The following is a 16,284-nucleotide window of genomic DNA, read 5'->3' as shown; positions in this document are numbered from 1 at the left end:
ACAGACAGCTGGACCAGTCACACACACACACACACACACACACAGTATCTGCTGTATCTGTGTGTGTGTGTGTGTGTATGTGTGTGTGTGTGTGTGTGTGTCTGAGTGAGTGAATGTGTGTTTTTATGTGTATGAATGCAAGTGCTGCATGTGTATATCCGCAGCTGTGTCTTCAAGCATACAAGTGTGTGTGTGTGTGTGTGTGTGTGTGTGTGTGTGTTGGTACATAAGACTGCTGAGGGCGGGTGCAGCCTAGCCAGTGGGGTTATGCGTCTGGAGGTCAGGGCTTGATTCCTCCAGATCTGGGCTGAACGTGTGATGGAGCTGGAATGTTAATGGCCCACAGATCCAGCAGAGGCCAAGAGGAGAGAAAAACCGAGAGGGAAAACAACCAGGGAATAGACACGGCAACAGGTTTCCTCCATCCTCCATTGAAACATAGCACCAGATCTAGGCTCCATGGAAACATAGCACCAGATCTAGACTCCATGAAAACACAGCACCAGATCTAGGCTCCATGGAAACATAGCACCAGATCTAGGCTCCATGGAAACATAGCACCAGATCTAGACTCCATGAAAACACAGCACCAGATCTAGACTCCATGGAAATATAGCACCAGATCTAGACTCCATGGAAACATAGCACCATATCTAGACTCCATGGAAACACAGCACCAAATCTAGACTCCATGGAAACACAGCACCAGATCTAGACTCCATGGAAACATAGCACCAGATCTAGACTCCATGGAAACACAGCACCAGGTCTAGACTCTAGACACTATGGAAACATAGCACCACATCTACACTCTAGACACTATGGAAATAGTGTCTAGAGTGTAGCACCAGACACTATGGATATAGTTCTGGACTGGTAGCAGTTTTCCTCTTTGTCTAAGCATTCAACAGCCACGCAGAAGCGTGCACAGGCGAGCTGACCCAAGATGGCGGCTACTTGTACTGCAGGTGCAGTGGAGGAGGGGGAAAAGAGAGATTGAAAGAGATGACGAGGGAAGAGAAAGACAGTGCAGTAAGAGAGACACACCCTGGTGTTGAGGAGGAGACGGAGCCCTGGCAGTGATCTGCTACTATGTGTTGACACGTCTGTACTTAACAGACACAGACACCTCACAGAGGTGACAGCAACCATTCACTGATTTTATTCAGAAGAACTTCTCATTAGAACCTCTTTTTAGGTTCTAAATTCTAAATGTCTAAATGCATTCTAGAGCACAGCCACACACACATACAGAAACACACACTTGTGTTGACATTTACCATCAGAACAGGAAACCTAGTCTTACTGGAAATTCTGAAGCACGCTTCAGTCACAGAGATCAGAGGGTGGGACAGATTATACACTTGGCAAATATTATTCTTAAATGCCGTTGCAAGGGAGGCTTGCTATAGGGCAGGATGCACGTAGTGAGAGGAGTTCAGCAGAGTCGGGGCTCTCTCTGCGTTAGATATCGGAATCTGTCTTTTACGTGTAATGTTTATGCAAAGCTTTGGCTCAGTCGACCCTCATAATTTTGTATAATATGAAGGAATCATGAAATAAGGCCAATCATTTTGGACCTCACCCCCATCTCCCTTCAGTTCACTCCCTAAGCACCGGCCCGCCCAAGGAGAACCACCTCACACACTCACACACACACACACACACACACACACACACACACACACACACACACACAGGAACACCCAAGATATCACAGAAACACAAACAGACTTATGGGCTTTGACACACACACACATACACACAGACACTGAGAAGGCATCTGCTGAAAGGCAAACATACAGACCCTGCAACACACAGCTGCATAGAAACATCATTCAGTATACATGAAAGGAAGTCTCACACACACACACACTCACACACACACACACACACACACACACACACACACACACACACACACACACACACACACACACACACACACATAGATCCACAATTACTGGAATTTCCTGGTTGCTGTCTGTTTGCTGTGAAGAATGACAGATCTAATCAAAGCTCTTTGTTGAACATGAGAGTGTCCCCTTGCTTTGTGCCGGCGCGTGGAACGGTTCCACATCCACCTGTCAACAGCCCATTTCTCTCTTCAGAGATAGATCGCCTCTGTCGCTCGGTCCACATGCTCACGCTGAACATCATCACACAGGAATTAATGCTCTGGACAAAGATCTCTGCATTGTATACTGCACATAACTGCACATAGCCGCACACACACACACACACACACACACACACACACACACACACACACACACACACACACACACACACACACACTCACAGGAGATCATCTTATCTAAGCATCTTTGCTTATTTAACCACTAAAGTCGGTTTATTTGAAACCTTTTCAGGATTTTAAGTAGTGTGCTTGATTTCTTTACGTTACTGTGCACACAGCAGCTATTCCTCAGATTTCCTTCATTTCTGCGTTCCTTTGTGGAATGTGGATAAGCCATGCCTGTGTGAGTGTGTGTATCTATGGTAGTGTGTGTGTGTGTGTGTGTGTCTATGGTAGTGTGTGTGTATGTGTGTGTGTCTATGGTAGTGTGTGTGTGTGTGCTTTAGTGTGTCTATGGTAGTGTGTGTGTGTGTGTGTGTGTGTCTATGGTAGTGTGTGTGTGTGTGCTTTAGTGTGTATCTATGGTAGTGTGTGTGTGTGTGTCTATGGTAGTGTGTGTGTGTGCTTTAGTGTGTGTCTATGGTATTGTGTGTGTGTGTGTGTGTGTGTGTGTGCATGTATGTGTGTGTGTGAAGCCATGCCTGCTCTAACCCCGCGGCCGCCCCAGTGTTTCTCGTGGATGTCCCCTCGTGCTCATTTGCGTCCTGTTGTGTGACACCATTGCGGCAGCTCGGCGAGGAAATATATTTTCCTTCCAGCGACCTGATGGAAACTCTCGCAGTCGGCGCCCGAGAGCTGGAACACCCTGATATACGCCCCAGCCCCAATACCCTCTCCGGCGTTTCCACAGCAACCCTGTGTCACGGCGACACCGATGTGTCCCCGCGCTGCCGCCGGCTGGCAAAGCCAAAATACCACAAGCATCTCGTTAATTAATCTCAGCAGAGAGGAGCGAGCAGACACTCACCAGCCGGACTTTCCAGCCGTCCGCAAGCACGCTTTGGCCCAGTAGCCTCTTACAGCACATTTCCATACATGCAGATTCACAAGTTCACATACAGAGTTCAACTGAAAAGAAAACAAACATTTTGCTCTTTCAGGGCGTGACCGGCAGATCTTTTTGGCACTTTGGAAAAGTCTTGCTGGGCTTTGGGGAGCTGGATCGCAGTGTTACTGTCAAGACCTGGCATGGAAAGTCAAAATCACCACAGCTGGATTTGCCAGGCCCTGGCAGGCAAGCAGGGCAAGGCAGGGCAGGGGAAGGAGCGGAAGGCTTGCCTTTTCTTTCCATCATCACAGCTCTTACCTCTCTCCTGCCTCCCCCAGAACACACACACACACAACACACACACACACACACACACACACACACACACACACACACACACACACACACACACACACACACACACACACACACACACACACACTCAGTCCCCCCTTCAGACACATGCACTCACCCTCTCTTCATAGGCACATGTATACACTCTGTCTCTGCTGTGACCTAAACAGGAACCACCTATCACATATGAAGTGAGAGGAAATGACCTGTGTTAAGAGGCTACTTACTGCAAAGATGTCTAGGGTTTTATCACCTATTCCAGTGACGTCCACCAGTCATTAAAGGTGAGAAGCCACTTGAGCATGAAACCATATAACTGCCATAAACTACTATTCATTTTATTAGTCTACCATCCAAATGCACAGTTTGCCATGCTGTTAGAATTACAACACGACTGAAGTCCAGGTAATTATTAATATAACACCGTGTGAAAGAACAGTCAAAATTAAATTTTTACGAGTAAACAAACTTCAACATGAATCAAAACAAAGCTGAAAATGTCAGTCTGTTTGATATACCCCAGCAGCATCAACCTGAACCCAATGGCAACGGTTCAGATGCTGAAAAGCCCTAATGTTGGCAAACACACACGTCTGGTAGAGTACACCTGAACCCCTTGGCAACGGTTCAGATGCTGAACAGCCCTAATGCTGGCAAAACACACGTCTGGTACAGTATAGTACACCTGAACAGTTGGAACCCACTGGAAGCCCTGTGGTACAGAAGAGGCTCAGAAGTGACTCAGTGGTATTTCATATCCATTCTACCGCAGAGAGTGGCAAGCAAATCAGGACCCATGTCCTAAGAAATTGGCAGCCATTGGTATACAGTATAAAATCAAAATTGGGAATATTAATAGTGTAACTATGTGCTTGACCGGTCTTATGGCACAGAGTGGACAGATAACCTTTGTGTTCAGTCACACAAAGGTCAGAGGTGGTTCACAGTGGCGCTGAGCTGGAATTCCTATTGTTCTGTTCACCGGATTGAAAACGTTTGTCAACAATAACAAATGTGGATGAGAATGTGCTTCCTCTAAACATGTGGTATCGGATTGTCTTCCTCCGCAGGTGCTGGGCAGATGGGTTGGAGGGTTGGGGGGGGGGATTGGTTGCCGAGGAGCCGGGTGCCAATCCCATCCCCATCCTTAACACAGGAAATGCCAACAGCTGCCCTGGCATGCCTCTGGCGTCCCGAGCTGCGTCACAACGGCCATTAGCCCACGCACAAGTCCCGGCGGCGTGGCACACCTGTTTATTCAGACAATCACCTTGACTCTTCCCTGTGTTCCCCCCAATCTCCAGCAAGCTGATGGAGACAGGACGTGAGAGATAAACAAACAAGCTTGGCTTGAGACACCTGGGGCCTGTGCAGCACACATGATGAGGGAGACACACGGCACTAAGATCGCCACAATCTTAAAAGAACTCAACAGGGTCAAATGATGACTTTTATTCGCACAACCTTTGAAACTGAGGTCTCGGAAGCAGACCGATGCAAAATGGAGGTGCGTGCCGTGTTCATCCCTGTGTGCGTTCTAGAACATTGTTGACGAGGTTTTCGCCAAAAAAGCAATTCTGTGTCGCATGAACGAGCAGCCACATGTTCTCCAGCCAGGCGAGTCGGGTCCTTTCTCAGCAGTCTATCAGGACGTCACATTCAAAGTGCCTCTTGTTTGCCGATAGGGTTGGCTCTCCAGGTTTGGAGTGGACAAACAACACAGGAGATGGTTTTCATCACTGTGGCATCTGCATTGACTCTTGAGGTTTCTGCAGATAATGAGTCAGAATATTTTTTTTTTCGAAACCACAGCAGACAGTCTGTTGAAATCCTGCCTTTTTTTTTGTTTGTCGGTAAACTACTAGAAGGCCATCTCCTCACATCTCTGGTGAATTGACTCAGATGCCGTGCCATGGAGGGGACTAACAACAGTTCAGGAAAATGTCTCAAGGCGAAACCGGGTTAAGAAGAGAAGGCTGCGGAAAAAAAATCTTCATGTGCTGTTCACGGAAAAGCTAGAGCCTCAGTCTGTGGTAGGTAACCAACAATGGGAATCGGCTGCTTCAAGTTGCGGACCAAATTGCTGCCTTACTGTAGGTTAACTGGGTTTACAGCAAAACTGCTCAACCTGGCTGTCAATGGCTTCACTTGGGAGTCATGTGATTAACAGAGCCTGCAAAGTCCATAATATATATGAGTATTTCCACTAATGAAAGAATAGGATAGGACTATGTTTTTATCAATTTCCCACCAAATATTTATTTTTACTGTAAGTATACACCTGTGCCAGAAAGGGGACTGAGCTCCAAAATTGATTTCCCAATAACTTCCTAGATCAAACATTGCTGTTTGAATTTACGTAATAGCACCGAAAGATCGTCATCCACCCATTTCCTATTCCAACTCTGATTTATGCCATATCATGTTTCACAAACAGCAAATTAATATTAAACATTTGGATGCATTCAATTTTAACTAAGACCATTAAATTCTATTCATAAAAATAAATGTTCCGTCTGCCTTTTATTACCTTACGAATGGCTGTAGAAGATTTTAAGACATGATAAAGGCCAAAGTATTTTCTCAGCCAAACAGTACCTGGGTTGATGCATAGCCTTGTCCTCGACAAAACTGTTACCAATAAGTAATGGGTCTGCATAACTGATATAAGCGTATGTGTGCAGAGTGGTAAACTGATAAAGATATATGGTGGGGTTCACCTGTTCTCCTTTACTTCTGGGGTCAGATCTATTCTCTTAGAATTTGTCTTTCTCACGTCACTGACAGACCACTTAAGCATTATAAGTGGTTCTCCTGTTGCCAAATTCCTCACTCACTTGTCCGCAGAGATTACAGTGCTTCATCCCAATCCCGCCAAGACACGACTCTGGAGGGGAGCCGCTGATTGCCAAGGGCACACAACATGATCATTTATCAAGTCTGGAGCTCAGGTCAAACATTACACCTGATCTCTCTCGCGCGCTCTCTCTGAGAACAATGACCATGGGTGTACAATGAGTACCATAGAAAACCTACAGAAGACCATGTATGATGTTAAATGGAATTGGTTCCCATTTGTTCTCATCTTTGCATTCTAAGTGATTTTGGATGATTCAGATTGATTAATGAGGGACTGGAATAAACTAAGCCAAACATGGTCTCTGGTGGCAGGGATCTCCATTTATATTAAACATGAAATGTTCATCTTCACATGAGACTGTGTTCTTGGGCATCTAACAGCTCCTATGTCAACACTACCTGTCCCTATCCATCCACCCCTGGGCCAGAAAGCTCTTAGTTGGTCTCCGAAGCCTGTTTAATGCTCAGACTGCCTCCTCACAGTTTTAGACTGTCTGTGCCAAAATGCAGATATTCACAGCCATCAATTATTTATTAACACTATTCCTCTTTTTTTATGGAGGTCTGAATCATCTATCTCTGTCTGCTCTCAACCTCTCCTCAATATCCCGGTGCATCCTAGGTTCCTGATTCAGACTGTGTCTATCTACAGCTTGACGGGCAGAGCTCCAAGGTCCTAAGTGCTGAGGAAGTAGCGTCCCATGCTGTGCCGTTCCCTTCTACATGCTGAACTCTGGTGTCTCCTCCACAGTTGGTAAGCACTGGGGGTGGTGGACGTAGGGGAATGAAGAGCAAGCGCTTCTGTTTCCAAGCTTTGCCGGGACAGCATGAAGCTCTACCAAACCAGCTGTGGTGAAGCAAAGCCAGAGAGAGAAACAGGAGTTTCTGATTATCACACGTCGTAGATTACAAGACATAATCCTCTTGTTTGCAACTTGGCAGCACGAGGTCTTAACGTGGGAATGGAATATGTTTTTTCCTTGCTCTTAATGTCTGCGTGCGTCTTTTGTGATGTGGCTTGCCGGACCGGACGTCCCTTTTCCCCAAGGGAGACCGGTGAATGTACAGCGTCCAATCGGGAGACGGGGTCATTCAGTCGTAAACAAGCATTCAAGATGGAAAATGATGCGAGTCCAACCTGCAAACAATTTTGAGTTACAACTGAAGAAATAAATTCTGAATTTAATGTTTGTTTTAATTGGAAATCTCGTTTGCAGGCTTGTCTTGTCAACATAAAACTTGGTTATGACGCATAACTAGTTTGTGAGTAATGCAATAACAATTCCACACTTCCATCATAATCGAAAACATGAACTTACTAGTTTGCTGAATTTACCATTGTCAACAGTCAACACTTGTGGATGCGGGAATTATTTTCCGAGTTTCCATAAAACTTGAATGCAACTGCATTGGTGGGTCTGTTTTGAGGGTCATCATAATTATGGAAAACAACCTCATCACAGGATCCATTGGCTTTGTTGCTGTGCCCGACCTCTTGAAATTATCAAGCGTGAAGAAGTCAGACTCACCACTTCCCTCCAGCACGGTCAAAAACCTTTGGGGGGGTTCACATGAACACAAGCACGACACCTCATACATAAACTTGCTCAACACCACGGCTGCGTCTGTTGTGGATGGCACCGACTAAAAGTGACACTTTTACAACGTGACGAAAGGAGACCACTCCTAGGTTCTTTAAAAGATATTTCGTGAGGAATTTGGGAAACGTTTCAGAAGAAGCAGTCTCCGAGGAGCCACAAACACTGGAGGGGGCTGCGCGACCCCAAGATACGCCACATATAACTCCCTCTCACGAGCCTCGCTGTTGAAGTCACCGGCACAACACCAGCATTTATAAACCCCATGTCAACATGCGATAGGAGCCACTAGAGTCCACATGTACCTGGCAGCACCATATTTATTTTTGCCGTAGTTTTAATCATTTATGATGACTTTAATGGTGTCATGGTGCTTATGAGCGCGTTAAGTAGAGCATATCAGGGGGCCGTGTACGTCCCTCTAGTGGGACCCTTTAAATTAAACGTTGACTTAATAAAGTCTCTATGAGCTGGCCGAGTGTTTGTCCGAGGGCTTGTAACACATCTGACGGGATTATTCAAGCATGATGTATTGGCTTTTCCAATGAGGTTTAACTCGAGTGTTTCACCTTTCTCTCTGGAGCCAAAGCAAAGGAGGGGGATTCTTGACATTGAGAGAGAGAGAAAGAGAGAGAGAGAGAGAGAGAGAGAGAGAGAGCAAAAGGGGGGAAATTACCAGGCACAGAGAGAAAAATGCTCTGCTCTACAAATTCCCTCTTAGGAGGAGAGGAAAAAACGGGCCAGTGGGGTAGACGGGAGGGAAGCGAAAGAATAAAAATGATGAAGAGCTCATCTTAGTGACAGGAAACCCCCTAAGAAAGGGGAAAAAAGAGAAAGCCTCCCTCTCTCTGTCTTTTTCCCCTGTTATTTAATCTCTTGACCTTCTGCATGGCTCGGAGTACAGAGGTGTCCTGTCCAGTCCCCCCCACCCCCCATCTCTCTCACCCCCTTCGGTGTTTTTTCATGATACTTTTTAAACATGACGTGTTTCCACGCTGAGACCGCGGCTTCCCTGAGCTTCTCAATGGGCCATGTGCTGCCACATTAATAAAGCAGCTCCACAGACAAACCGCAGAGCCTGTGGATGTTTTTACGAGCCAGAGGTAGCGGGAGACGCCATTCAGCATCCAGGCAGTGTGTGTGTGTGTGTGTGTGTGGGGGTGGGGGGTGGGGGGGTGGCTTAGCCTGTGAATGGGGCTTTGGTCAGGAGGTGGATACTGTATGTAGAGCTCAGGTGGTGTTTCATAGGGCCGCTGTGCAATGACCCAACATGTAATCAGTCATTTAAATTGAGAGAGGTTGTGGGTAGATCATGGGAAAATGGAGCAGAGTGTGTTTATACAGTGGGTGTAATTGCTGCACGAAGGGAGTTATTTAATCAGACAACTCTGATTGAAATTGAAATGGGTTCTTTCCTTACCATATGACAACACAAATTTGAATGCAGGAATCACAGGTAATGTCCTTTGTGCTCTGTCTGCTTTACAACTTTGGCTTTTCTATATTTCAGCCAGACTCATCCTTCAAACGCAGATAAAGAAGAGTTTGGTGGATACTGGAGGAATTGCAGTGAGTCTGGTGACAAATGGTGGTGCATGGGTACTGTATAGATTTAAGGTACTAAGACCACCCAAATAAGGCCTTCCCTCCCAAATTAATTCCCTAAAATTCCAGAATTTCTCTGAAGGAATGTAACAACGTGGGAGAACCCTTGTACATGATCCACTTTAATTTAAGCCCATTTTAATGTGCTGAATGTCTAGTGAAAGTTCATAATAATCTGTGGTCTGGAAGCTGAGTCTTGCAGTACACCTAACCTATATGTACAATAGTGTATGAAGACAAGCAAGTAAAGAAGCAAGTAAAAGCCACTGAATTGTAAAGTTAAAACAATCTATAATTTCAGTTGCTTTCATACACCTGACCAAATCTCCACATCTAGATTACACCCTATGTCAGGATTATTAAAAAAGAAACCTGATATCTGTAAGTTACTGCAGAGATGTTGACGGGTGATGTATCTGATAAACACACTTTATATCAAGCGTGTTAAAGTATGACTAGGTAGACTATTCATTTTCCGAATTAATTTGACAATTTCTTAAATTATTAATGTAAATATAGTTCTTAGAAGTTATATTGGACCTAAGGATGAGTACAATGTAATGTACTTCCTATGAACATACAATGTACTAAATGTATGAATGTAAATGCATTAGCAAGTATTTAAAAGTAAAATAAGAAAATGTTATATGTAATGTAACTTCCTACTAAAATAAAAAATAATAATGATCACGGTCCACATGTGTCCACATTCGTCTCACCTTCAGGCCAGGGTCCCTCTTCATCATGTCCAGGATGATGTAGCAACCGATTGAGTGTCCGATCAGCACCAGCCGTGTTTCTCTGGACACGTGCTCCCGCAGGAACGACAGCTTGTGCTCAATCTGCCCATTCAAACCAAACACATCCCTGGCCTCGGTCACGGACGGCTCTGGAGAGTGAGAGACGAGAAAGAGAGAAAGAGAGAGGGGGAAATAAGGGGGAGAGAGAGAGACACAGAAAGAAAAAGAGAGATATCAGTCATACAGGAACAGCAATGTCCATTATGCACTTACCTTTTCTTCAGCAAATCCTCTCTGCTGCTGTCGCACATAATTACTCAACCCCTTCAAGAGAAGGTCAACTCCTTTTGCTTACCAACACTCTCATTCATCCTGTCACCTACTTACTGTACAGCCTGCCTCCATCTCTCCCTCCTTCTCCCTCTCCTCACTCACTCACTCACTCACTCATTCAGTCCGGTGAGCCTCCTCTGCCCTCACTCAAACACTATGCTAACCGCTAGTAGTCAGCCTCACAGGATCAGAGGGAAAGGAGTGAGTGCTGTGTCAAATGGGAACGGTTCCGCAAACTGCTGCTGATGTGTCCAACTGCATAACCAGGCCAGTGAGTAAAACTGACAGCCCATCATTGGAAGCTCATATGAGCTGGGGTCTTAAAGGACAAACCACTCGGTGTACTGGTTATTTTAGGAGCCATTAGCCCAATTTCTTACTGCTTGCTACAATTTTCATTTGGCTTTTTTTTCTTGCTAGAGGTGGAATTAAATTACAAAACAAAACAGAGTCCAAACAGCACCTAGTATTAAGTGTTCCATGTGGACTTCAGACATCTTGATCTTATTTCTCCATAATTCCTTCAGAGATGGATAAAATTACATTTTATTGAACAATTCCGGTAAGCCCTGCCCCAGAACAATGCTTGGCGGACACAATTAACATTTTCTTACCAGCAGTAAACCGTGCAGTAATCTCAAAAGTGCTGGAATCAGGACAGAAGAAAGCGTGCCAGAGAACGAGGGAGGAAGGGAGGGAGGGAGAGAGGTAGGAAGAGAAAAATTGATTTTCATCTCTCTTAAGTGTACGAGGCTTTAATGACTGTGTGACTTCTTGACCTCCGGCAAAATAACAACAGAGATAGAGACACAAAATACTGAAGGATAAAAGAGAGTGCTAGGGAGAGAGATCCAGAGTGAAATACTCTGTGAGGGAGAACAAGACAGAGCTAGTGTGAGAGAGAAAGAGAGATAGAAAGAGAAAGAGAGAGATTGGATAGAAGCAGTGCAAAACTAAACACAATCAGAAAGGCCAAAGATTTAAGTAAAATCCACAACACTGAAGTAGAGCTGAGACAGATATAGAAACACATGAGAGAGCATATTTCCCTTCAAAAATATACCATAACACTACTGATCATTGGATCATCAGGCCAATAAGACAAAGAGTAGTAAGCCTAATAACAGCTGTATTATCTATAGAGATATTACAAGTGGTATTGCAAGATTTATAATTAAATAATAGACCAATGCCAATCAATTCAATTAAAAACTGCAGGAAACTGTTTTGGTAAGAGGGAGATTTCCAATCTGTTCAGATAATGGTTTTCAGATAAACACAATGGAATGATATACAGCAGATAATTTCTTCTGTGGAGAGGGTGAACCTCCTTGGCTGCATTGATTATTAACAACTATAACCACCTCCCATAGTGATTGATATATTCTGGATATTAGCATCAGATTTTAGGAATGCTAGGTCCTCAGTAGCCCTGTGTCATCCTACGTTGGTAGTATGTATACTGCTTTATAGAACAATACTGTAAGTTTATCAAGCTATTATAAAACTTCAGGAAACTTTTTCTTTTGTTTTGATGAGTGGACATAACTGTTCAGATAATGGCCTTGCTATAAACACAATGAAATGATGTGCTGTGCATAATTTCCACTGTAGAGAGTGAACTAGCTGGGCTGCATTGAAGCAACACAATGCCGTTCTTTTACCTTAGAATAATGTCTTAAAAACTGTAGTTCAACCAGTTGAGGATGGGGCTTACAATGTTATTTAAACAGGGCACACACCAGCGTCACACCGGAACTGTCACAACACAGTGGAATAGAGTACCAAAGCCATGATGTAGTGTTGTCAAGGCAGCAATTTCGCTGGATCTAAACAAATCAATCTAACCATAGTATTCACCATAGCGGTGGCTTTAATAATAATTTTTTTTTTTCATTCTAATTAAATAATTTTAAGTTTACGTTTCCAACACATTTTTCAATTTGGACTTATAATAGGCAGAACTGCATCTCTGTCAATGTGTGCCTGGAAAACCTGATATTGCACTATGCAGCTTTGTCGTGCTGACCAGGAGCATGACCAGGAACATGACCCTTTTTGTTAGTTCTCTTTGAATCGGGAACTCCCTTAGCACTAAATGAGTATCCTAATCCTAAATATTGGCCTTAGGTTAGGCATGCTAGGCAGGTTCTCAGTAGCCTTGAGCGATCCAATACAGGTACTAGGCATCAATTAGAATTCCCTGCTGGCATTTCAGTTGGTTTGGTGTTAACACTCCAATAGGAAGCTCATACATTCTTGGAGTGTACAACTTGTGACACAAAACCTCAAGGAAAGTGAACTTTTGCTCTTCACTACCATTGCTCATTGCTGTCCCAGCACAAGAGAAACTCAGTCCAGCCATTGGTCTTGGCTTGCTGCTTCATGACGTCATCCAATCCCTCTTTGTCTGGGCTCCGATCCCTCGCCTCATTTGTCAGGCATCTGGCAGATAGTGTCTGATGTTTGCTGATTCAGCAAAACAGATCCTGAAATGGTGTCACCCCCGTAGACTAAATTATGATAAATCACACAGCTGGTGTTGTCAGTGAAGACAGTTCTGCTTTGTAAATATTATCTTTTCAGTTTGGCTTTCGGTTTCAAAGAAACAAGACAACTGAAACACACTCGTCCAATCTGAAAAGCCACAAGGCGTCTTATGGTCCTCAACATACAGGAACAGAAACAAAAAAAGAACATTGAGAGCAGGACTCGTTGGTCTAATTATCAAATCATTTAATTACCAAACCCTAAATCATTGGGGTACCAATCAGTTTGAGAATATCTGATAATGGTACGTCATCCATGGTACTGTTCTTCAGTTTCACATCTGTGCTATTATAGAAGAAGTTCCAACATACATTTCTACTCTAAACTCTATGCCCAACCACTGTAGAAAAGAAAACTATATTCTGCTGGTACAGTATGCATATTGAGTAAGTGGTTTAAGTGTAGCAATATGATGTTGTATTACTGCTTTAGTTTTTCCTTGACATGGTAAGTATGGTGAAATACAGGGACAGACTGTAGATGAAAAGTTCAAGTAGTTAAAAGGCAAGAAAGTCTTCCACTCTTCTAACATTCATCTTCCCTCTCAATTTCTCTTTTGCACACACCCATGCTATAAAACAACTAAAAGCTGTTCATCAATTACAGTTACGTGGTACTTACACTTGCGATGTATATTGAGGGAGGGAGGGGGGACGCTCAGCTAAATCCTGTACTCATTAAAGTAAACAAGCATCAGATGTTAGTGTGACTACTCTGTACATATTTATGTGTGTGTAGTTCTCACCCAGTCTATCCTTCACCTTAGTTTCCAAAAAAAAAAAATCACTGCTCCTCATGGTTCTGGCTCCTCTGCGGAGCAGTCATACTTGTTTATTTAACTTCACAGAGGGGGTACTGTTGAGTCCAAGGCCTCAAGACCATTAGCAGTGCTGCCTCTGTCGGCTAAGTGGCCGGCGAGGACCACCCAGAGATGGCCTGGGAACGCAGCCGGACTATGGCCACTCCAAGACAACGCACCCCCCCCCCCCTAGTTCTCCTGCACTTTGTGATGGGTTTTCATCACAAGATTGGGTTAGTCTTACATGTGGAAATCGTTTGTCTGAACGGGGGGAATTTGTGTGAGGTTCTGTAGATTGTAAATATACGCAAGTCCAATATTGATTTGGTTAAAAATAGGGTGGTCTTGACTAGGCTACGAGATAGAAAATTGAGAGGGCTCAGACAAGCCCGTTTCTTTCCATACAAAGCAGATAAAGACAATGGTGAAACCTCCACTGGACAGAGAGTGATTTAACATGAGATGAGGCATGTTATTTTTGCAGATCGGTTTGGAATTAGATCATGCGCCTTTGCACGGACAGGGCCGGGGATGAGGGTTAAGGGTGTGGGAGCTCAGGGAATAAGCGTACTCCACGCGGCTCAGACAAAAAGCAAAGTGAGTGCAAATTGTGATTAATGGGTCAATAAAGAGCAACATATGGCAAAGACAAATTCCGCAATGTGACATAATGATCTTTTTTGGCAAAGGGAGAAGATAGCTGCTGAAACAGGCTATTGAGGGAAGATCACGGCAGCCTTACAAGTGTGCTGTGAATGGGAGGTGCCTTCTTTTTTTTTTTTACTTGGTGGGATGAGGTTATTGAATTTCAAATTTTAAAAGAAAACAGCAAATGTGGCGTTACTGATTATTACATTACAAATCTTACCCTGCTTACTCCAAAGTCTCTCAGATCTTCTGATCAAGTTGCTTATATTAGTTATATTTAAGGTGATCGCAAAATTTGAGATTAGTTAGAAAGAAAGCCAAGAGCCAAGTACAGTATGCAGTGGGTTCCTGTAGTTCAACCAGTTGAGGATGGGGCTTACAATGTTATTTAAACAGGGCACACACCAGCGTCACACCGGAACTGTCACAACACAGTGGAATAGAGTACCAAAGCCATGATGTAGTGTTGTCAAGGCAGCAATTTCGCTGGATCTAAACAAATCAATCTAACCATAGTATTCACCATAGCGGTGGCTTTAATAATAATTTTTTTTTTTCATTCTAATTAAATAATTTTAAGTTTACGTTTCCAACACGTTAGTATATTTTTTTACACAGTAGGAATCACATACTACAACATACAGTTACGAACAAATGATTCATACCCCTGGTAAATATTGAATTAATGTTGATTTTCTCTTTATCAATGTTTGTTCTGACTGAAAATTACACTATCACATGTCAAAAGGTTGTAAGACAATGTGGTAGAAACATGGAATCAAAAAAAGAAGCATTTTCATTTTTTTTTTTACATTTTTATGAAAAATAGCATGTCCAAAATGATTCATACCCTTTTTAAATAATCAATGGAAACATCTTTATTTGCATTCACAGTTCTCGAAATGGTTCTTATAATACCTTCCAATCCTCTCCATGTCTCCACAATGATTTTCGATTGCATCTTTTTAACAGCAATGTCAGTTTTGAAATGTATTAGTTTTGGGTGTTTTTCATACAATGGGACCTGGTGAACTTCTCAAAGTAAACGGTAACACTAAAGCAAGAGGCTACACTGAGATTCTGAAGGAAAAGATCAGGCAATGTGCCAAGAGACCTGCCCCAATAGGCATAATTGGACCATTAAACCACACAATGATCCAAAACATACAGCCAAACAAGGCAAGAAATGGTTAACCAAGAACAATATCAACATTTTAGAGTGGCCCAGCCATAGTCCAGACCTCAATCCATCAAAAAAGTGAGTACAAGCCCAGAGTGATGGCAAATAATCGTTCCTGCCTCAAAACCCGGATTGCAGCTAAAAAGGTGCGGTCTACAATCAAGTGGAGACATGGAGCGGCTTGGTACGTATTATAATAAACCATTTTGAGAGCTTTGATTGCAAATAAAGATGTGTTCAGTGATTATTTTAAAAGGGTATGAATAATTGTGGACACGCCATTTTTTCATAAAAATGTTAAAAAAAGATCAAAATGCTTACAACCTATTGGCATGTGGCAGTGTAATTTTCAGTCTGAACAAACATATTGGTCAAGAGAAAATCAACATTAAATCAATATTTGCCAGGGGTATGAATAATTTCCTGTAATAATTAACTGTATATTCAAACCAACACGATCAAATTTGTGACTACTGAGTTTTGTTTTAGC

General features: G+C 43.4%; 1 protein-coding gene across 2 annotated transcripts in view; it reads right to left on the bottom strand.

The window, feature by feature from the left end:
- ldah (lipid droplet associated hydrolase) overlaps positions 1 to 16,284 on the bottom strand; it is a 59,483-nt gene that overhangs the window by 18,365 nt on the left and 24,834 nt on the right. For both annotated transcript variants that reach the window (XM_076299389.1, XM_076299388.1), the window contains one exon: positions 10,264 to 10,433. In XM_076299389.1, the coding sequence (XP_076155504.1) occupies positions 10,264 to 10,433 (170 nt within the window). The remainder of the gene's footprint in view (positions 1 to 10,263; positions 10,434 to 16,284) is intronic.

This window comes from Alosa pseudoharengus, unplaced genomic scaffold (genome assembly GCF_046254945.1).
Source record: "Alosa pseudoharengus isolate Yale_2024_CS ecotype anadromous, Long Island Sound unplaced genomic scaffold, YU_APseudo_1.1 YU_APseudo_1.1_scf_22, whole genome shotgun sequence".
In the NCBI taxonomy this organism is placed as follows: Eukaryota; Metazoa; Chordata; class Actinopteri; order Clupeiformes; family Clupeidae; genus Alosa; species Alosa pseudoharengus.
The sequence above is the reverse complement of the archived record's forward strand: the minus strand, read 5'-3'. Positions and strand labels throughout refer to the sequence as shown.